At 42.5% G+C, this 23,889-nt stretch overlaps 1 protein-coding gene across 1 annotated transcript in view; it reads right to left on the bottom strand.

Annotated features, from left to right (window-relative positions):
* Positions 1 to 23,889, bottom strand: part of TMPRSS5 (transmembrane serine protease 5) — a 112,517-nt gene that overhangs the window by 71,835 nt on the left and 16,793 nt on the right. The window contains exons 3-4 of the mRNA XM_073603097.1: positions 19,012 to 19,116; positions 6,069 to 6,188 (exon numbers count right to left, since the gene is read on the bottom strand). Coding sequence (XP_073459198.1) covers positions 6,069 to 6,188; positions 19,012 to 19,116 — 225 coding nt within the window. The remainder of the gene's footprint in view (positions 1 to 6,068; positions 6,189 to 19,011; positions 19,117 to 23,889) is intronic.

Genomic DNA, 23,889 nt, shown 5'->3' with positions numbered 1-23,889 from the left:
AGCGGGATCAGCCCAGATACCCGCTAACACCTGCGTTTTGCCCCTCCGCCCAGCCCACCCAAGTGCAGTATCGATCGATAACTGTCACTTACAAAACACTAAACGCATAACTGCAGCATTCGCAGAGTCAGGCCTGATCCCTGCGATCGCTAACAGTTTTTTTGGTAGCATTTTGGTGAACTGGCAAGCACCAGCCCCAGGCAGCGTCAGGTTAGCGCCAGTAGCGCTAACACCCACGCACGCACTGTACACCTCCCTTAGTGGTATAATATCTGAAGGGATCAATATCAGATCTATACTAGCGTCCCCAGCAGTTTAGGGTTCCCAAAAACGCAGTGTTAGCGGGATCAGCCCAGATACCTGCTAGCACCTGCGTTTTGCCCCTCCGCCCGGCCCGGCCCAGCCCACCCAAGTGCAGTATCGATCGATCACTGTCCCTTACAAAACTCTAAACGCATAACTGCAGCGTTCGCAGAGTCAGGCCTGATCCCTGCGATCGCTAACAGTTTTTTTGGTAGTATTTTGGTGAACTGGCAAGCACCGGCCCCAGGCAGTGTCAGGTTAGCGCCAGTACCGCTAACACCCACGCACGCAGCATACACCTCCCTTAGTGGTATAGTATCTGAATGGATCAATATCTGATCCGATCAGATCTATACTAGCGTCCCCAGCAGTTTAGGGTTCCCAAAAACACAGTGCTAGCGAGATCAGCCCAGATACCTGCTAGCACCTGCATTTTGCCCCTCCGCCCGGCCCAGCCCAGCCCAGCCCACCCAAGTGCAGTATCGATCGATCACTGTCACTTACAAAACACTTAACGCATAACTGCAGCGTTCGCAGAGTCAGGCCTGATCCCTGCGATCGGTAACAGTTTTTTTGGTAGCTTTTTATTGAACTGGCAAGCACCAGCGGCGTAGTACACCCCGGTCGTAGTCAAACCAGCACTGCAGTAACACTTGGTGACGTGGCGAGTCCCATAAGTGCAGTTCAAGCTGGTGAGGTGGCAAGCACAAGTAGTGTCCCGCTGCCACCAAAAAGACAAACACAGGCCCGTCGTGCCCATAATGCCCTTCCTGCTGCATTCGCCAATTCTAATTGGGAACCCACTACTTCTGCAGCGCCCATACTTCCCCCATTCACATCCCCAACCAAATGCAGTCGGCTGCATGAGAGGCATTTTTATGTCCTCCCGAGTACCCCTACCCAACGAACCCCCAAAAAAGATGTTGTGTCTGCAGCAATCGCGTATATAGGCGTGACACCCGCTATTATTGTCCCTCCTGTCCTGACAATCCTGGTCTTTGCATTGGTGAATGTTTTGAACGCTACCATTCACTAGTTGAGTATTAGCGTAGGGTACAGCATTCCACAGACTAGGCACACTTTCACAGGGTCTCCCAAGATGCCATCGCATTTTGAGAGACCCGAACCTGGAACCGGTTACAGTTATAAAAGTTAGTTACAAAAAAAGTGTCAAAAAAAAAAAAATATATAAAATAAAAAAAAATAGTTGTCGTTTTTTTGTTCTCTCTCTCTATTCTCTCTCTCTATTGTTCTGCTCTTTTTTACTGTATTCTATTCTGCAATGTTTTATTGTTGTTATGTTTTATCATGTTTGCTTTTCAGGTATGCAATTTTTTATACTTTACCGTTTACTGTGCTTTATTGTTAACCATTTTTTTGTCTTCAGGTACGCCATTCACGACTTTGAGTGGTTATACCAGAATGATGCCTGCAGGTTTAGGTATCATCTTGGTATCATTCTTTTCAGCCAGCGGTCGGCTTTCATGTAAAAGCAATCCTAGCGGCTAATTAGCCTCTAGACTGCTTTTACAAGCCGTGGGAGGGAATGCCCCCCCCCCCACCGTCTTCCGTGTTTTTCTCTGGCTCTCCTGTCTCAACAGGGAACCTGAGAATGCAGCCGGTGATTCAGCCAGCTGACCATAGAGCTGATCAGAGACCAGAGTGGCTCCAAACATCTCTATGGCCTAAGAAACTGGAAGCTACGAGCATTTTATGACTTAGATTTCGCCAGATGTAAATAGCGCCATTGGGAAATTGGGGAAGCATTTTATCACACCGATCTTGGTGTGGTCAGATGCTTTGAGGGCAGAGGAGAGATCTAGGGTCTAATAGACCCCAATTTTTTCAAAAAAGAGTACCTGTCACTACCTATTGCTATCATAGGGGATATTTACATTCCCCGAGATAACAATAAAAATGATTTAAAAAAACAAATATGAAAGGAACAGTTTAAAAATAAGATAAAAAAAGCAAAAAAATAATAAAGAAAAAAAAAAAAAAAAAAAGCACCCCTGTCGCCCCCTGCTCTCGCGCTAAGGCGAACGCAAGCGGCGGTCTGTCGTCAAACGTAAACAGCAATTGCACCATGCATGTGAGGTATCACCGCGAAGGTCAGATCGAGGGCAGTAATTTTTGCAGTAGACCTCCTCTGTAAATCTAAAGTGGTAACCTGTAAAAGCTTTTAAAGGCTTTTAAAAATGTATTTATTTTGTTGCCACTGCACGTTTGTGCGCAATTTTAAAGCATGTCATGTTTAGTATCCATGTACTCGGCCTAAGATCATCTTTTTTATTTCATCAAACATTTGGGCAATATAGTGTGTTTTAGTGCATTCAAATTTAAAAAAGTGTGTTTTTTCCCCAAAAAATGTGTTTGAAAAATCGCTGCGCAAATACTGTGTGAAAAAAAAAAATGAAACACCCACCATTTTAATCTGTAGGGCATTTGCTTTAAAAAAATATATAATGTTTGGGGGTTCAAAGTAATTTTTTTGCAAAAAAAAAATAACTTTTTCATGTAAACAATGAGTGTCAGAAAGGGCTTTGTCTTCAAGTGGTTAGAAGAGTGGGTGATGTGTGACATAAGCTTCTAAATGTTGTGCATAAAATGCCAGGACAGTTCAAAACCCCCCCAAATGACCCCATTTTGGAAAGTAGACACCCCAAGCTATTTGCTGAGAGGCATGTCGAGTCCATGGAATATTTTATATTGCGACACAAGTTGCGGGAAAGAGACAAAATTTTTTTTTTTTTTTTTTGCACAAAGTTGTCACTAAATGATATATTGCTCACCCCAAAATACATTCTGCTGCTTCTCCTGAGTACGGGGATACCACATGTGTGAGACTTGGGAGCCTAGCCGCGTACGGGACCCCGAAAACCAAGCACCGCCTTCAGGCTTTCTAAGGACGTGAATTTTTGATTTCACTCTTCACTGCCTATCACAGTTTCGGAGGCCATGGAATGCCCAGGTGGCACAAAACCCCCCCAAATGACCCCATTTTGGAAAGTAGACACCCAAAGCTATTTGCTGAGAGGTATAGTGAGTATTTTGCAGACCTCACTTTTTGTCACAAAGTTTTGAAAATTGAAAAAAGAAAAAAAAAATGTTTTTTCTTGTCTTTCTTCATTTTCAAAAACAAATGAGAGCTGCAAAATACTCACCATGCCTCTCAGCAAATAGCTTGGGGTGTCTACTTTCCAAAATGGGGTCATTTGGGGGGGTTTTGTGCCACCTGGGCATTCCATGGCCTCCGAAACTGTGATAGGCAGTGAAGAGTGAAATCAAAAATTTTCACCCTTAGAAATCCTGAAGGCGGTGATTGGATTTCGGGGCCTCATACGCGGCTAGGCTCCCAAAAAGTCCCACACATGTGGTATCCCCAGCAGCTGAATGTATTTTGGGGTGCAATTCCACATAGGCCCATGGCCTGTGTGAGCAATATATCATTTAGTGACAACTTTTTGTAAATATTTTTTTTTTTTTTTGTCATTATTCAATCACTTGGGACAAAAAAAATAAATATTCAATGGGTTCAACATGCCTCTCAGCAATTTCCTTGGGGTGTCTACTTTCCAAAATGGGGTCATTTGGGGGGGTTTTGTACTGCCCTGCCATTTTAGCACCTCAAGAAATGACATAGGCAGTCATAAACTAAAAGCTGTGTAAATTACAGAAAATGTACCCTAGTTTGTAGACGCTATAACTTTTGCGCAAACCAATAAATATACGCTTATAGACATTTTTTTTACCAAAGACATGTGGCCGAATACATTTTGGCCTAAATGTATGACTAAAATTTAGTTTATTGGATTTTTTTTATAACAAAAAGTAGAAAATATAATTTTTTTCAAAATTTTCGGTATTTTTCCGTTTATAGCGCAAAAAATAAAAACCGCAGAGGTGATCAAATACCATCAAAAGAAAGCTCTATTTGTGGGAAGAAAAGGACGCAAATTTCGTTTGGGTACAGCATTGCATGACCGCGCAATTAGCAGTTAAAGCGATGCAGTGCCAAATTGGAAAAAGACTGGTCCTTAGGCAGCATAATGGTTCGGGGCTCAAGTGGTTAATGGATTCAATAAACGAACGACTTTCCAAACTACGAATTGTTATCACGAATATATATAGATACATAAATATCAAATTGAATCGATATACATACAAAATGAATCAATTCGGTATAACGAATATCGACACTGTACAGAAAAAAACAAATTATCCGAAAACGAATTAACGTAACATAATGAATATAACAGAAGGAAATTATGTATTTTATGAATGAAAACAAAACAAAACTAAACTAAATTTTGCGTTATGCACAAGTCTGCTATGTTTATGCCTGTGAGAGAGTGAAATGCATTAGAAGGATGTAGCTTGGGAGGAGACAAGCTGAAGTCGATCTGTCATACTATTTGACGGGGTGGTCTGTTGGTGTGTGCTTCCATGATTTTTTCAGATAACTGTACTTTTCATGATGTATTAGAGAAAAACCTGCAGATTAAATCCAAAACTTTCCTCATCTCTCAGTCTAAAAACAACATACAATATATTATTTTACACACGGGTAATAAATCCAGTTAGCTTAAATGAACACATGAAATGTTCCAAATGGAATTTTGGTAAAATCTGAAGACATCTTTGATTTAAAATTTTCAAATTATTATAGAAGTGATGGGTCTGTCTAACCAGTCTAGTTCCTCCACCATTTCATTTCTTCCTTTTTCTCTCCATTTCCACTTTTTCTCCATCAAGAAATCATTGCACCCATAACTGAAAATTAATACTATCTTCATCCAAGAAGCACAGCTAGACAAAGTAATTTACTACCCAATATGATCTTTTACCAGCACCACTGGTGTGCGTTCTCTGACATTAAGAGCTTTACTGGACCTTCTACTATGCTTTCATTACAAACAGTTAAACATTTTAAAGGTCTAGTCACTATAGAGAGTCCAAAATGATCAACAGAGGAAAGGAGGGCTCTCTCTCTTTCTACACTAAATGGCCAAATGTTTGTGGACACCTAACCATCACACCTACCTATGTGACCAAAAGTATGTAGATACACCTCCAAAGTATTGAGTTCAAGTTCTTCCAGTAAGGTAAACTAGTAAGACATGCTATATTATACAGAGACAATTTAGAAACGTACAACCAGGGCAACAGTTTGGAGAAGGCCCCTTTCTGTCCTAGCAGCATGAAACCAAGTTCATAAATACATGGGTTGACAAGTGTGGTGTGGAGCAACCCTAGTGGTCTGCACAGAGCCATAACCTCAACCCAATTGAAAACTTTTGGGATGCATTGAAATACAAATTGTAAACTAAGCCTTCTCATCCAAAGGTAAAGGGAAGTGGGGTAACTCCTTATGCTCATCATATTAGAACAGGACAGCCTGTTTTCAGTTTCTCATCCCATAGTAGCTGTAACTGTGGGACTTTAGCAAAAGGTCCCTGTTAAACACCCTTTATGCAAATTTTTATAGGAAATTTGAAAAAGCATGGCATGAAACACAGTGATATCCAGATGCTTGGTGCAGTTGGACCAATTAAATGTGATTAATAATTGGCTGGCAAAAGCTACCACTCTGTGTTCTTTGCTGTTTGCCTTATTAATTAAAGGCCGTTAGGTATGTTTTCTTTGATAAACTAAAATTTATGCTTCATCTCTTTCTGAATGCAAAAAAATAAAGCCAAAGCATATTAACTAATTTCATAGTGACACACACACGATGGTTAATTATTAATGATATCTTCACAAACCTTTTCTGCGTGGAACTGTAGCCACTTCGTTGTTGTCAGTGTCATTGCATCGAGAGGTCACCTCAGCATCTTGTAATGAAATGGAACCTTGGTAAATGAGGGGCTTCATCAAATACTGCACTGCAAACATTAAAAGCAATAAAATGATAGTTCTTGGGTTCTGTAATCATTCTAACAGTTTATAATTTGTAAAATGAATCAAGAAGAATGGGTCGACAGTGGTTACATAATCATCTTGTTCGCCAAGACATGGTTCCTCCCTTCCATTATAGTCACTCATTATAGAACAGTAGTCACAGTTACATATGTGATTTACCTCTACAAAATTAACATAATAAGACTTATCCCTGAAAATTCTTCCAACTAGCACATACTAGCAATTTATTTTCTGATTTTCTAGTTTTACATTTTTAAAGAGAAAAATTGTGTAGTCCTGTCATAAAACTGAAACTTGCCACTTCAAATGTAAATGAGAAATAACTGAACATTATCTTGTTGCTGTTAGGATCGTAATTAATTATACATAATGTTGGTAATAAATCACACGGTAAAACATTTATTAATTATGCACACCTTTTCCAGGCAGGAATGTTTGAGCAGTGGACACCTCTGTGTAAAAGTCTGTATGATCTCTGCGGGGTGCACTGCCAAACAAGCTGTCAAGGAAAACCAATTAAAATAGAGACATGAGCGATGTAGGTTTCCTTGTAAGTGCTCAGAATTTACTACCTACTACAACCTTTATATAAACAAACTGATGGGTAAAGCAAAATATAGATATTTCTGATTCTTTTTATTTCTCTCTTAAAGTTCTGGGGTGCGGGGCATGATGATACATTTAAAACACACTATATTACCAAAAGTATTGGGGCACCTGCCTTTACACGCACATGAACTTTAATGGCATCCCAGTCTTAGTCCGTAGGGTTCAATATTGAGTTGGCCCATCCTTTGCAGCTATAACATTTTCAGCTCTTCTGGGAAGGCTGTCCACAAGGTTTAGGAGTGTGTCTATGGGAAAGTTTGATGATTCTTTCAGAAGCACATTTGTGAGGTCAGGCACTGATGTTGGACGAGAAGGCCTGTCTCACAGTCTCTGCTCTAATTTATCCCAAAGGTGTTCTATCGGGTTGAGGTCAGGACTCTGTGCAGGCCAGTCAAGTTCCTCCACACCAAACTTGCTCATCCATGTCTTTATGGACCTTTCTTTGTACATTGGTCCAAATCATTTGGTGGGGGGGGGGGATTATGTTGTGGGGTTGTTTTTCAGGGGTTGGGCTTGGCCCCTTAGTTTCAGTGAAGGAAACTCTTAAGGCATCATTCTACCAAGACATTTTGGACAATTTCATACTCCTAACTTTGTGGGAACAGTTTTGGTATGGCCCCTTCTTGTTTCAACATGACTGCGCACCAGTGCACAAAGCAAGGTCCGTAAAGACATGGGTGAGCGAGTTTGGGGCGGTGGAACTTAACTTGCCTGCACAGAGTCCTTCCCTCAACCCGATAGAACACCTTTGGGATGATTTAGAGCTGAGACTGCAAGCCAGGCCTTCTTGTCCAACATCAGTGCCTGACCTCACAAATGCGCTTCTGGAAGAATGGTCAAACATTCCCATAGACACACTCCTAAACCTTGTGGACAGCCTTCCCAGAAGAGTTGAAGCTGTTATAGCTGCAAAGGGTGGGCCAACTCAATATTAAACCCTACAGACTAAGACTGGCATGCCATTAAAATTCATGTGTGTGTAAAGGTGGGCGTCCCAGTACTTTTGGTTATATAGTGTATATTTAGACATTCAAGTAAAACATAAATACACTTTACATCAGTACATTACAATATTTACTGGTGCAATTCTCCTTAGTGCAGGGTGTGCAAAGAATTCTGGATTGCAAGATAAAATAAAAATCTATCAGCCTTGAACTAGATGGGTGGGATAGGGCTAATCATAGGTTCATGGTGGCATGCTAATGCAGACTGGTAGGCATCCCGTCGTGGAACATCAAGTGGGCACATTAGAGAAGCCATCTTGCTCACTCTTTCGCTCTCTGAAGATAAGGCATTCTGAGAATGTCCATCCTTTGCCACTCATCTCCTACACACTCTCACGCATTTACAAACTTGCTAAATAACTAACCTCCCTAGTGCTTTAGATAAGCAAACTTGTACTACCACCCCCCCGGAAGTTGGTTGAGTCTGCTCCTACAATCTTATTAATTAATGTTGGAACTGCTTACACCAAAATCCCTTTAAGAGGGTTGGTGAATATTTGGCGCTTTATTTTACAGAATCTAGCCTATAGGCCCATAAGTATTGGGCTGGTGTTTCAACAAGAATAGCACGTGTGTCTTACTTCTAAAACAACAGCTCAGGGCGTGGCCTGGATGAGGAATAAGATGGCAGCCTAATCCTCCTGCTCTGTTACTTCACGGTTCTTCCATCGGCTAATAAGGGAGCTAATACCCACCAACGTGGGGAAAGCTGACCGGGAGCCATCCGTTCCCACTCTCCACGGGACACCAGCACGCAGCTTACCAGAAACATTCCGGAGATTTTTCGGTCCCGATTCCGGGAGGCATCCTTCTCCTTACAGGCTTCAGGCGCCACCAGAGAGGTGAGCTGCAGCCCCATGAGGCAGCCTGGCTCACACATCACAGAATTCCTGACTCCTGCCGCCAAATCTCTCAGCCTAGAGGATCTCAGAGTGGTGGCTGCAGACATCAAAAACACTCTGCAGCTATATCAGATCTCAGATTAGACATGCAGGCTGTGGCAGGGAGGTTGGAGGAAGTGGAGGAAATCACAGATTGCCATAAAACAGCCATATCTATGACACAGCGCTCCCTGTACACACACTCTATGCGGCTCCAGGAACTATACAGAAATTTAGAGGACCTAGACAATAGAGGTCGCCGCCATAATATCAGAATCAGGGGGATCAGTTCACACAAGCCATCACAACCACTTTTAATGACCCCCTAGGAAGACCACCCGACATACCAATAGAAATGGAACGCCTGCACTGGGCACTCCCTCCCAGAGGCAGAGACACAGACCCCCCTGAGAGATGTCATAGGATGCCTGGTTAACTTCAAACTTAAAGAAGAAATCATTCAACAAGCCAGACTTCGAGGGCGCATCCTATACCGGGGCACAGAGATCAAACTCTACTATGATTTCTCACAAATCACCCTGCAAAAACGCAAATCGCTTCGCCCAATCTTAGACACCCTGAGAGACAGAAATATCCCGTATAGATATAAATTTCCCTTTTGTCTACAAGCAGGTTCTGGCGGAAGAATCGCATATATGCATCACCCTGATGACGCTCATTCATTTTGCGAAACCCTTAGCATCCCCACAATCGACATACCGGACTGGCACCATGACCCACGCTTCTCAGCCCAGCCACAAGAAGAACCAATGGATGTCCATCACCGAGATAACCCATCCACAAGCAGAAGACACTGACTTTCACCACACTCCTCACCACCACCTGCCAACCGTTGTTCCCCAGGAGAAGGTAGTGTGCCAGCTTCCCAGGAGCACAGAAAAGCCAGAAAAGATTAATCTCCCACCAGCTCTACTACAACAATCGCACTCCAATAGAGACAAGGACACTTCAATCTGCATCTGAGGTTCACCAGTGAGTAAACCTGTTGCCACTTATCCGGCCCTTATCGTTCTACTAGGCTATATTTCTCTCCTCACGGGGATGTCCACAAACTGACTGTCCTTTTACTGAAACCCCATTCAAACAATCCTCTCTCGTAACCCAGCACGACCAGAAGGGATCTCTGCTAGTTCTACAGGAGACAGAAACTTATAACACCCACATCGTAATGCAAGGATCATACCCTGCAGTTGCCATACTAAAATCTCATCACCGACTGCCTGAATCCTTGTCAAATGTTTAAACTCCTCAATCATAATGATTAGTCACAGCAAACCTCCCCTAATTCCCGCTATACAGCGTCTAGTTTGCTACCACCTTACGCTTGCAGGCAAAAACCACATTGCTCCGTCGCCTTGTATCTCACATACGCAAATCTGACAAGGCCACATCCAACCCTGTAACAGGCAAGGTAACTTTAATAGTTCTAAGGGTGCTTATGCCCAGGCTCTTCATCATAGAATTGAAGAACAGAGCTCACACACATCACATGCATTTATTCTGGGAACAACATCGACCCTAAAATGTGTACTGAGGCAGCTAACAAACACACTACCTGCAATACTACAACTAACAACTTAGTGAACAACATCTCCCATAGGACACAGCCCTGGCCTGGGCCTAAACAAACTCCTTCTGAAATTATCATGCCAACACTCCAACAACGCTAGCACCCACCCTGTCATGTCTCCCAATTGAGATCGTGGTCACGAGATTGAGATGTGACAAGAAGAATAAGAACTTTTATCACAGGCTGGGTTATCTTATCCTTTCTTATAATAATAAAAACAAATCTAGTTAGTACAATATCTCCCCCAAACAGGTATACGCTTACTGACGCTAGATTAACATAACCTTGAGGTGCTTGCTTGAGACACCTCAAAATATTTAGAGCCGGTCAGCCTAGCTTAATTTATTATGTTACTTTTTAATATACATTTATGATATATTCATTTGCGTGCCTTTTAACAAGGAATGTATCCTATCCTCTCTCCAACCTACAAATATGATATCTCCCCACCCCGTTAGCTGCTCACACAGCTCAGATCCCTGCAAGCAAACCTGCAGCACATAACAAATTGATAATTTAAATATGCACAAAGAGGAGGATAGAATATACCTTGAAACTTACAGCCTATATTACAAATAAGTTTAAGTTTTGGTTCAACAAACGGTTTCTGTATCTAGACGATCACAGTCTAATTATACCCGAAACACTCACTGGTTGAAACACTGCACCTATCTAGCATGGCCTGTTAAGGCATTACTTCGCATCACTCTTTGCTGGATAGATGTTTTACCCTAAACAAATCAATTACTGAAGCAAATCTCTATTGCTCTATTGACTTGTGCAAATCTCACAGTAGAATATGTCTTGTAAGCCCATACGTCTTTCACAGGTCAAGAACTGGATAGGTAACCACTCTTGATTACACCACTCAATGTATTAGTAATATAAGTGTTATTGCTCAGCCCCTACAATAAGAGATTACCCTAAAGCGTGACAGCACATTACTGACTTTCTCTTATAAGTAAATATGGTCTATTTTCTACACTACCACATGAAGGTTGGATACAGCAATGCTAAAATATATCCAACACACACACCAGTAGAACTTCCTCCTAACTAGTAAAATGACACCCATACCCCCTGTACACCATGCTCACGCTATACTTAGATCCAAACACCACAAACATCTGTGATGTCTCTCCACCTCATTCACCAAACGAATACCCCCATATACGCATCTGCCTCTTCACCTCTTGGGCTCCCGTATACACTTCTGCTCAAAGAGACCAAGAGAGTAACGATGCTTAATGACACTCAAACTCACCGTCTCCGTACACTAACTGAAGTCATCTTCTTGAGTCCTACCATACCCTACAACAGCGCAGTCTGTATATCTGTGCTGACCCAATCTGACTCTCCTGCTCTTATAAGGCAGGTTAGCGTTTCTTTGCTAGCGGTTGGAACCATCCTAATAGCTAAACACTTACCCATAGAAAAATCCAACTCACTTCTAGACGATGAAGGCCGTTGCGCATTTGTCAAGGGCTCATTCTGGGGAAAACCAATAACAGTAGCAAACATATACAGCCCAAACTCAGGTCAAGTTAGTTTTTTCCGCGACATAACAATGACTTTATCATCCTTCCAGTCCGGCATCCTTCTACTCGGAGGTGATTTCAATGTTGCCTTAAACCCACTTGAAGACATATCCTCAGGGGGACATCTTCCCTCCCATACAAAGCCCTCAAACAGATTAAGACTCAGATACAGGACTTACTCTTACATGACTCTTGGCGTACCTTACATCTTGGAGTAAGAGACTATACCTTTTATTCTCCACCCTACAACCATTACTCCAGAATAGATTACCTTTTCCTCATACAAAAAGACCTCCCTTTCTTATCTGAAGCAACGATCAAACCCATGCTTCTATCAGGCCATCACCCTATCACCGCAATCTTATCATTCCCAGATCGCTTGCATTTCTCCAAAACTTGGAAATTGGATGCATCACTACTCACAGACCCAGCACACACTCTCACACTCAACAAAAACATTAAGGACTTCTTCTAAATCAATAATACCCCTGACACAACCCACTTGACCCAATGGGAAACGTGTTAGTGCGTTATTAGGGGAGCACTTATTAAAATGGCAGCAACTCACAAACGCGCCAAACAAGAGTCTATTAATGCCCTATTAAGACATATACAGAACCTAGAACGGACCCACAAACTTACCACAGCACAAAATACCCAAAAAGAATTAGAACAAGCTAGAGAGTGTTTAAGGGAAGAACTCGGGAAGAAAATCAGGAAAAATTTTACACTCTCCCAAAAGCTCTTTTATGAGCATAGCAACAAGAGTGGAAAGCTCTTAGCCAGAGCCCTGCAAGCTAAAAAGGCAAGTACCACTATTCGCACCATATGCACGTCCTCAGGGAAAAAAGGATCTCTAATAGCGATGAAATTGCAAACCATTTTGCTAATTACTACACTGAATTATACAACCTCCCTCCAGAACAAAAAACACAAGCGGTGACAGATCCATCATCACAAAATATAGCCTGAGACCAATACAAGCAAACAAGCAAAAAATATAGATGGCCCTTTAACGTATAAGGGATTCCACGCAGCTATTAAACAAATGAAACTATGCAAAAGCCCAGGCCCTGACAGATTCAGCATGACCTATTACAAAACTTTTTCAAAATTACTATCTATCCCCTTCCTAAGAGCATTCAACCAACTATCACGACCAAATACAACATCCAACAACCTATTGGAAGCACATATATGTGTTATCCCAAAACCTGGAAAAGACCACAAAATAGCCTCAAATTATCGCCCCATTTCACGTTTGAACACTGACTTACTGTATACTGCCCTTACTCACAAACTTAATTTCCAGAGATCAAGTAGGATTTATCCCAAGCAGAGAAGCCAGGGATAACACACTTAAAGCTCTGAACATACACCACTGGCTCACCAAATCCAGTTCTCCCCGTTTCCTCTTATCATTAGACGCAGAGAAGGCATTTGACAGATTGGCCTAGGACTACCTAGAAGCTGTGCTACGAAATCTAGGCTTCGGGAATGCCTGATAGGCTTTATAATGTCTCTATCCGCAAACCCCAAGGCCAAAATACGCATAAACGGGCTATTGTCAAACGTCTTCCCTATCAAAAATGGTACACGCCAAGGATGTCCCCTATCCCCCGTCTTGTTTGTTCTTACTCTCGAACCCTTCCTATGTAAGATACGTGAAAATATAGATATCCCCTGCAAACTAAAAGCATAATGGGCTAGTATGCATCACATACTAGCCCATTATGTGGCACCTACCTGCAAATGAAGCCCGCGTTGTCCCCGCTGGTGGCCGCATCCATCTTGCCCCTCTTGCTTCCGGGGCCGCGGATTCCGGCTCTGTTCTGTGACTGGCCGGAGTCGTGTGACGTCACTCCCACGCTTGCACACGGGAACCGTCAGTCACGGCACTTGCTAGTGAGGAAACGGCATGAAGGGCCGTTTCTTCACAGCGCATGCGCCGATGACGTTGGTGCAGCTGTGCAGGTTTAGGAGATATTTCCAGTACCTACAGGTAAGCCTTATTTTAGGCTTACCTGTAGGTAAAAGTGGTGTAACTAGGTTTACAACCACTTTAATGCTGCACTTAGTTTGGTGCCCCCCAGTGTAATCTCTTGATCCTGCAGGTGTATCCATCCACCCAGTACTCATATCTTGGTCTGAGGTTCCCTGTTTTTGAAAAACTGTCCATTGGAAGCGCTTACTACTGTATGTGATTAGTCTGATTTTAACTGTTACAATGTGAGTTGCCATTTGTCTTTTCACTACTATAAATCTGTTAATATACTACACTCAGATTGCGCGCTGCTGTTTTTCTTATCTGTTTGCCTAGAGATACTTGCAGAGGGTGAACATTTAAAGAGGAACTTCAGTGTCATTTGGACTCTGCCCCCCCAAGGCACCTCCATTATGGCGCATGCGCAGATGCACCAAGGGGCTTTGCCCAGCAGGCGTATGCTGGTGGAGCCCCTCTGCACTTCTGCATACACATAGGAAACTTCCCTAACTAGGTGCAAAAACTGCACATAATTTGGGTCTCCCATAATACCCATCTTAGGTATGCATGGAGAATGATGAATGAATGAATGAGGGGAACCTGTGCATAGGCAGATGAGCTGCAGTACTGCCTAGGTGACAAATGAGAAAGTGTTACTTTGCATCACAATTATTTTTTGTTTTTATTAAGAAATGATGTCCAACTATAGGGGGGCAGGGCAAGATTAAAGGGTTTGTTAAACCACATGTGCAAATCACTGCCAGCCCCTCTATTAGAGCCTGGAATAACACACTCTATAAGTCTTTTATAAAAACGAGCGTTGTAAATACCCATTTAGGGTGATCTTCAAGCCGGTCACATGACCGCTGTATACATCCAATATCTGGATGCTTCTGCAGGAGGAGTAGAGCTCTATCTCTGACATCAGCTGGGGAGACCACATGGTTGCTCAGCCCCTCCTGCAGTAGCCCTGGAAACCGGCCGAGAGTCACATGACCGGCCTGAAGATCCTGCTAAAAGTGCGTTTACAACTCTCATTTTTATATTATACTTATACAGTGTGCAGTGCCTAACTATATTAGAGGGGCTGGCAGTGACATTTTGTAAACTTTTATTTGTACTAATAGCGGTGGGAATGGGGGCGGGGAGCAGAGACAGAGACAAAGACACAGAGCTGACAGGCAGCGAAGCGGGGGCGAGGCGGAAAGAGGAGAATTGAGAGTAGGGCTGATGGAGGGACGTACGCTGACCACGGTGGTCAGGGCTCAGCAGCCCTGATTTTCGTGGTCAGTACAGAGAGGGGGATACAGGAAGTGGCAGGGTCAGCCAGGTTTTTTACAGTTTAGAGAGGGGCAAATTACACAGCACAAACACTGTGTTGTTTAATCTGCTTTAAGGGACCAGGATCTGTAATTTTTTATTTTTTTGTTGGGTTAACAAACACTTTAAGTTTAAGATCAGGGTCCGCTTTAACTAAAAGTTGCTATTAGGGATTATATAATGTATATACTCTTCAAATTCATTCATATTCTGCTCCTTCATCCATATCTGTTTACTTTAGCACAGTTCATTGCATATTGGTAATAGCATGAGCTGTGTGCGCCTGCAATGCATCAAGTGTTAGACTGGGGGCCATTAAAAACCTGTTCTTTTCTTTAAATTAAATGTATGGGCATTGGCAGACATAGATTTCTGAATAACCAGCTATCATGCAACCTAATGCTGATGGAATGAGAATTCCCCATTTCAAACAGTTTTGATTTTTAGCAATTTAATACAAAGCTCTTATGCAATGCTGTAAATATATATATATATCCTCATCACCAGAGTTTCTTAATGTGGTATATTTTATTCTTTATAGTGGCACATTTTGCCTGCAGTGCAGTTTCATGGCTTTCGCATAGAAGAAATGTATAGAAGCCATAAAAAGCCTTGTGATTTAATTTCTTTCTTTATGAATATTTTATTCTAAATGGGGAGTTTGCATAATGTGCTCGCAGAGCTCCTTATTAGTTCATATTTTATATTTATTTCTCACACACGGTGGGAATACTGCAAAGTGTTTGTGAATTGTAGGAAGTTGCCGGTACTGTTCGTACAATCTGGTACTGTAGACTGCAGGGATTGGTGGGGAGAAATAAAACAAATATCTTTCACTAATTACTGGCAAATGATGGACTAGTAAATGTGAATTATGTAAAAGAGCTTATAAAAGAAAATTTAAGGCAACAATTCAAGCCTTGCATTGAACTTCTAATGCCGCGTACACACGGGCGGACTTTTTGACCGGACTGGTCCGACGGACTTTCCAACGGACTTTCGGCGGACTTTTGACGGACTTCCGATGGACTTTCAAACGAACGGACTTGCCTACACACGATCACACCAAAGTCTGATGGATTCATACGTGATGACGTACGACCGGACTAAAATAAGGAAGTTAATAGCCAGTAGCCAATAGCTGCCCTAGCGTGGCTTTTCGTCCGTCGGACTAGCATACAAACGAGCGGCTTTTTCGACCGGACTCGAGTCCGTCGGAAAGATTTGAAGCATTTTTCAAATATAAAGTCCGTCAGATTTTCGACTGGAAAAGTCCGCTGAAGGTCCGATGAAGCCCACACGCAATCGGATTGTCCGCCGGACTCAGTCCGTCGGACCAGTCTGGTCGAAAAGTCCGCTCATGTGTACGCGGCATAATGCTACATTGCTAAAGCTGCTCCTGTCATATAATTCTATGATTCATAACCTGCCTCTTCCAATCTACAGTCATGACCAAAAATATTGTCACCACTGTATTTCTGTCAGATAATGCACCCCTTCACACAGAAAATTGTTGCAATTACAAATGTTTAGGCATTCTCATGTTTATTTCTTTTGTTTGTATTGGTATGACACAAAAAAGTGGAAAAACAAAAAGCCAAATCTGACACATTCCACGCAAAACTCCAAAAGTGGACTGGACAAAATTATTGGCACCTTGTCAAAATTGTAAGAAATAATTGCATTCCAAGTTTGTGATGCTCCTGTAAGTTGTAATTAAACTCACCTGTATCAATTAACAGGTGCTAAGAAAATACCGGCAACCAGTTAAATGGTGAAAAATTAACTCAGTCCTTCTGTTGTGTGTCTCCATGTGCCCCACGGCACATGGAGACGAGAAAGAGCAACAAAGAATTGTCTGAGCATTGGAGAAAAAAATTGCGGAAAAGCATGGACAATCTAAGGGTTACAAGTCCATCTCCGGAGATCTTAATGTTCCTGTTAGGACTGCTGTTAGAAATCACGGGCCCCGTACCCCCCCAAAAAAATGTCCTAACAATATTTTCACTAAAAACACACTAAAATCATTATTGGAGTTAATAAAGCTCTGTGTGTAAACAAGGTCGTAGGGCTCATTCACATGAGTGCTTTGGTCTCTACTTTACATTCCTTGTAATAGGAATAAAAGTGACATTTTTTTTCTTAAAATAACAGTGTAAAAATAAAAAAGAAAAAGTACAATAAATAAGAAAAAAGAAAAATTTTTATACACGCCATGTCCCGCCGAGCTTGCGTGCAGAAGCGAATGAATACATGAGTAGCGCCCGCATATGAAAACAGATTTCAAACCACATATGTGAGGTATCGCCGCGATCGATAGAGCAAGAGCAATAATTCTAGCCATAGTCCTCCTCTGTAACTCAAAACATGCAACCTTTAGAATTTTTTAAACGTCGCCTATGGAGATTTTTAGGGGAAAAGTTTGTCGCCATTCCACGAGCGGGCGCAATTTTGAAGCGTGACATGTTGGGTATCAATTTACTCAGCGTAACATTATCTTTCACAATGTAAAAAAAAATTGGGCTAACTTTACTGTTGTCTTATTTTTTAATTCAAAAAAGTGTATTTTTTTCAAAAACCAGCACGCTTGTAAGACTGCTGCGCAAATACGGTGTGACAGAAAGTATTGCAACCACCGCCATTTTACTCTTTAGGGTATTAGAAAAAAAATATATATATATATAGATATCTATCTATCTATCTATCTATCTATCTATCTATCTATCTATCTATCTATCTATCTATCTATCTATCTATCTATCTATCTATATATATATATATATATATATATATGTTTGGGGGTTATAAGTAATTTTCTAGCAAAAAAAAAACTTTCTAAATCTCAGAAAGAGGCTCGGTCCTTAAGTGGTTAATTATTTGTTTCTTCACAGTTATGCCCCGTACACACGGTCGGATTTTCCGACAGAAAATGTTTGATGGGAGCTTGTTGTCGGAAGTTCCGACCGTGTGTAGGCTCCATCGGACATTTTCCATCGGAATTTCCGTCACACAAAATTTGAGATCTGGATCTCAAATTTTCCGACAACAAAACTCGTTGTCATAAATTCTGATCGTGCGTACACAATTCCGACCCACAAAGTTCCACGCATGCTCAGAATCAAGCAGAAGAGCCGCACTGGCTATTGAACTTAAATTTTCTTGGCTCGTCGTACGTGTTGTATGTCACTGCGTTCTGGACGTTCGGAATTTCCGACAAGATTTGTGTGACCGTGTGTATGCAAGACAAGTTTGAGCCAACATTTGTCAGAAAAAATCCATGGATTTTGTTGTCGGAATGTCCGATCGTGTGTACGCGGCATTCAAATGAATTGATATATTCTCTTATGTTGCATCAATGCTGGAATGGACTGATATATTTTTTTCTTATGTTGCACTGGTCACTTTATGTTATGTTGATTAAAAGTAAAGATCAATAGGGTTATTATATTAGTTGTTGTTAGTTATAGTTGATAGTATTTAGTTGTTCTCATTTATAGCGCTTTATGTTGTTTTTATAAGTTTTCAAATTCTGGTTTTCGCAGCAGGATGAGGAAGCAATAATTCAAAACAAGTCAACAAAAAAGACTATGAATTGTTTATTAATTATCCATAATCATTAATCATTGGTTAGCATTCATGATTAATTGTATATATATATATATATATATATATATATATATATATATATATATATATATATATATATTGATTAGTATACCTGTTATGGCTAACTATGCATCAAATAGGACTGCATATGTGTATGGAAAAAGGTAACCATCATCATCATCAAGATTTATCTGTAGTTTGCTGTCTACTTGGCAACCACCGCAAACCAAAATGTCATATATAATAAGTATACCTAGTATGTAAACTCCCACAGCTGTCCCTGTAACAACTCCAGCAGCAAAAAGGAGGATCAGAATCTTCCGGGCAATGCATTGTTGCTTTCTTGATTTTTCTAGATCTGAAATACAAAACATATGTTAAATATATTAACAGTAAGAAAGTGAGGCCAGAGCTGATTGGCCCTTTAAGAGATGATGAATAGAATTTGGTTACAAAAGACAATGAGACAGCAATGGTTTTAAATGCATTCTTCTCCTCAGTTTTCACAAAGGAAAAAGGGGGATATAGTACCAAGACTGTAATGTTAGTAACACTAAGTGATTGTAAAGTCTCATTTCTTTCTTTGACAAAATCTGGGAGCCTTGGGACAGTTCGGAATATGGGATGCAATTTTCATCCATCGAGTCCTGAAATCTTCATGCTCCACTCTCTTACTCTACTTGCAGAGACTCGCCTCCCTCCCATCCCTCCCAGGTATATAGTAAATTGATACCCTCTGGAGTTTTTTTTTTTACCATACTTACAGTATATACCCTAAATCAGCTTTGCCTTACATGTATGACCTCTGTATATGTTTTTGTTATGCTTATAAATTGATGTACACTCTTTATATTAAGACGTGCAGTACACTTCTGTGTCCTGCCTTTGTGGACATTTTTTGTGTGTTTTAAACCTTTGATTAATTCCTGTACTCAAACGTTCTGTAATCTTTTCTATGTAAGAATGTAATAAAAATACATTAAAAAAAAAAAAAATGTCATGGAATAACGGGGTAACTAGTTATCTTATTCTGTACACTGAATTCTTACCATTTAATGCTAATGCTAAATATTTTAAGAATATTAAGTATTCAGAAACTGGATGATTCAAATGGAAATTGCTATAACTAAAACAAAATAATAATAACTATTATTATTTTAAACAGTAAATATCTATTTACCACTCCAGTGTTTGCTTTTGGTTCTATTCTCTAAGTTTGTTTAAGATTTCTAATATTATCAGATTCGTTCCTCCTGTTATTTTAAAGTGATTGATTTTTTTAATAACAAACATGTTGTTCTTACCTGCTCTGTGCAACGATTTTGCACAGAGCAGCCCTGATCCTCCTCTCATTGGGTCCCCCGCTGGTGCTCCTTGCTCCCCCCCCCACTGAGTGCTCACCATAGCAAGCCGCTTGCTATGAGGGCATCCGTACGGGCTCGCTCCTGAGCCAGCTCTATGTTTTCATAGACGCACAGAGCAAGGCGCAGCCATGCCCCCACTCCCTCCTGACTGGCTGTGTCTGATCCTATGAGGAGGGAGAGAGCTGAGAGAGCCACTGCTCTTGTGCACATTACTGAATTGAGATTGCGCTCAGGTAAGTATAGGTGGGGGGGGGCTGCACCTTTTTACCTTAATGCAGAGAATAGATTAAGGTAAAAAACCTTCTGCCTTTAGAATACTTAGTCATTTTTAAAATTAATTCAGTATCATTTGCAATCTGTTTTTTAGGATAAGTCTTTGCTTAATTATTCTTTTTGCATTTTTTATTATCGTCCCAATATATTAACCATTTCCCATCCATGCTGTAGCCAAATGACGGCTACAGCTCGGACCTACTTTGCGGGGAGGCCAACATATGATGTCGGCCCGTACTCGAGCGGCCTGCGCACCCCCTGCAGGATGCACGCTGCGCACTCTTTGATCAGCGAGTCAATGAGACTTGGCTGATCACAGATCGGAGTAAGGGATTAGATCCTGACCCCTTACCACATGATCAGCTGGCAGCCAATGACAGCTGATCATGTGATGTAAACAGAGCTGATAATCGGCTATTTTTTCTCCTCGGGCTGATAACACGTGGAGAAAAAAAAAAGCCGATCACTGGCGGCTGTCAGAGGCAGTGGCGTAGCGTGGGGGGTGTGAGGGAGGTGTAAGCCCCGGGCGCAACATTTGGGAGGGGGCAAAATCCTGCTTCAGTATGTGTCACCCTCTCTCCATACATCTAAATTCTATGTTCTGTGACCCCGTGCTCCGGCCGCCATGTTAATTCTCAGGCCGGCCCCTGGCGCCCTGTGATTGGGCGAAAGGGGTCATGTGCGGCAGGTGGGGGTGGCCTGTCCTCAATCGCGGGGGAGTGGGGCTGGCCTTCGTTGTGGCCGCCGTCTTCTCCTGCTCCTCCTCTCCGTCCCGGGTCACCAATCATGTCCCTGTCGGCCCATCGCGGCAGGCAGTCTGTGGCCGCTGTCTTCTCCTCCTCTCCTCCTCCTCTCCGGCCCGGGTCACTGATCATCATGTCCCCACCGGGGCAAGCAGTGTGACAGTCGGCGGCGCAGAGGCAGAGCAGATGGAAGAAAAAAAGGTAAGAGACTCACTCGGCCCGGGGGGAGTAGATATGGTCTGGGGAGAGGGAAGCAGAAAGTTAGTGTATAGTGTAATGTATAGTGTTGTGGGTAGTGTATAGTGTATTGTGTGTGGTGTATTGGTCTGTGGGTAGAGTATTGTGTAGTGGTCAGTGTGGTGTGTGGTCAGTGTGTAGTGTAGTGGTCAGTGTGTAGTGTAGTGGTCAGTGTGTAGTGTTTTGTGGTCAGTGTGTAGTGGTCAGTGTGGTGTGTAGTGTAGCGGTCAGTGTGGTGTGTAGTGTAGTGTGGTCAGTGTATAGTGTAGCGGTCAGTGTGGTGTGTAGTGTAGTGTGGTCAGTGAGTAGTTTAGTGGTCAGTGTGGTGTGTAGTGTAGTGGTCAGTGTGGTGTGTAGCGGTCAGTGTGTAGTGTAGTGGTTAGTGGTGTGTAGTGGTCAGTGTGTAGTGGTCAGTTGCTAGTGTAGTGGTTAGTGGTGGTCAGTGTGTAGTGGTCAGTGTGTGGTGTAGTATAGTGGTCAGTGTGTAGTGTAGTGGTTAGTGGTGGTCATTGTGTAGTGGTCAGTGTGTAGTGTAGTGTAGTGGTTAGTGGTGGTCATTGTGTAGTGGTCAGTGTGTGGTGTAGTGTAGTGGTCAGTGTGTAGTGTAGTGGTTAGTGGTGGTCAGTGTGTAGTGGTCAGTGTGTGGTGTAGTGTAGTGGTCAATGTGTAGTGTAGTGGTAAGTGGTGGTCAGTGTGTAGTGGTCAGTGTGTAGTGTAGTGGTTAGTGGTGATCACTGTGTAGTGATCAGTGTGTAGTGTAGTGGTTAGTGGTGATCACTGTGTAGTGGTCAGTGTGTGGTGGTGTGTAGTGGTCAGTGTGTGGTAGTGTGTGGTGTGTAGTGTAGTGGTGGTCAGTGTGTAGTGGTCAGTGCTTGGTGTAGTGTAGTGGTCAGTTGCTAGTGTAGTGGTTAGTGGTGGTCAGTGTGTAGTGGTCAGTGTGTGGTGTAGTGTAGTGGTCAGTGTGTAGTGTAGTGGTTAGTGGTGGTCATTGTGTAGTGGTCAGTGTGTAGTGTAGTGGTTAGTGGTGGTCAGTGTGTAGTGGTCAGTGTGTGGTGTAGTGGTCAGTGTGTAGTGGTTAGTGGTGTGTAGTGGTCAGTGTGTAGTGGTTAGTGATGTGTAGTGTGTAGTGTAGTGTAGTGGTCAGTGTATAGTGTAGTGGTCAGTGTGTAGTGTAGTGGTGTGTAGTGGTCAGAGTGGTGTGTAGTGTGGTCAATGTGTAGTGTAGTGGTCAGTGTATAGTGTAGTGGTTAGTGGTGTGTAGTGGTTAGTGGTCAGTGTGTAGTGGTCAGTGTGTAGTGGTCAGTGGTGTGTAGTGGTCAGTGTGTAGTGGTCAGTGTGTAGTGTAGTGTGGTCAGTGTGTAGTGGTCAGTGTGTAGTGTAGTGTGGTCAATGTGTAGTGGTCAGTGTGTAGTGTAGTGGTTAGTGGTGTGTAGTGGTTAGTGGTCAGTGTGTAGTGGTTAGTGGTGTGTAGTGGTTAGTGTGTGGTGGTCAGTGTGTAGTGTGGTCAGTGTGTAGTGGTCAGTGTGTAATGTAGTGTGGTCAATGTGTAGTGGTCAGTGTGGTGTGTAGTGTAGTGGTCAGTGTGGTGTGTAGTGGTCAGTGTGTAGTGGTCAGTGTGTAGTGTAGTGGTTAGTGGTGTGTGTGTAGTGGTTAGTGGTGGTCAGTGTGTAGTGGCCAGTGTGTAGTGTAGTGGTTAGTGGTGTGTAGTGGTTAGTGGTGGTCAGTGTGTAGTGGCCAGTGTGTAGTGGTCAGTGTGTAGTGGTTAGTGGTGTGTAGTGGTTAGTGGTGTGTAGTGGTCAGTGTGGAGTGGTTAGTGGTGTGTAGTGGTCAGTGTGTAGTGGTTAGTGGTGTTTAGTGGTTAGTGGTGTGTAGTGTAGTGGTCAGTGGATAGTGTAGTGTATTGTGTAGTAGTATAGTGTAGTGGTCAGTATAGGAATCAGGTAGGTCAATGTGTGGTGTTTAATGTAGTGGTCAGTGTGGTGTGTATTGTGTAGTGGGTAGTGTAGTAGTATAATGTAGTGGTCAGTATAGGAATCAGGTAGGTTGGTGCGGTGTGTAGTGTAGTGGTCAGTGGATTGTGGATTGTGTAGTGGATTGTGTAGTGGTCAGTGTGTAGTGTAGTGGTCGATGTAGGAATCGGGTAGGTTGGTGGGGTGTGCAGTGGTCAGTATAGGAATCAGGTAGATCAGTGTGTAGTGTAGTGGCCGATGTAGGAATCGGGTAGGTCAGTGTAAGGGTCAGTATAGGAATGAGATAGGTCAGTGTATTGTATAGTGTAGTGGTCAGTATAGGAATCAGATTAGTGGTCAGATAGGTCAGTATTATTGTAGGAAGGGAAGGAACTCAGGGAGTGCGAATCGTCCGCAGGTTAGGGGGCGCAAATTACTTGCCTTGCCCCGGGCACTGACAACCCACACTACGCCACTGGTCAGAGGGACATTGGTCCCGATCAAGGAGAGCAGCCGCCACCTCATCTGTGCCCACCAGTGCCACCTGCCAGTGCACAACAATGCC

Source organism: Aquarana catesbeiana, linkage group LG10, assembly GCF_042186555.1.
Source record: "Aquarana catesbeiana isolate 2022-GZ linkage group LG10, ASM4218655v1, whole genome shotgun sequence".
NCBI classification, from domain to species: Eukaryota; Metazoa; Chordata; class Amphibia; order Anura; family Ranidae; genus Aquarana; species Aquarana catesbeiana.
This window is presented reverse-complemented; position numbering and strand designations above follow the sequence as displayed.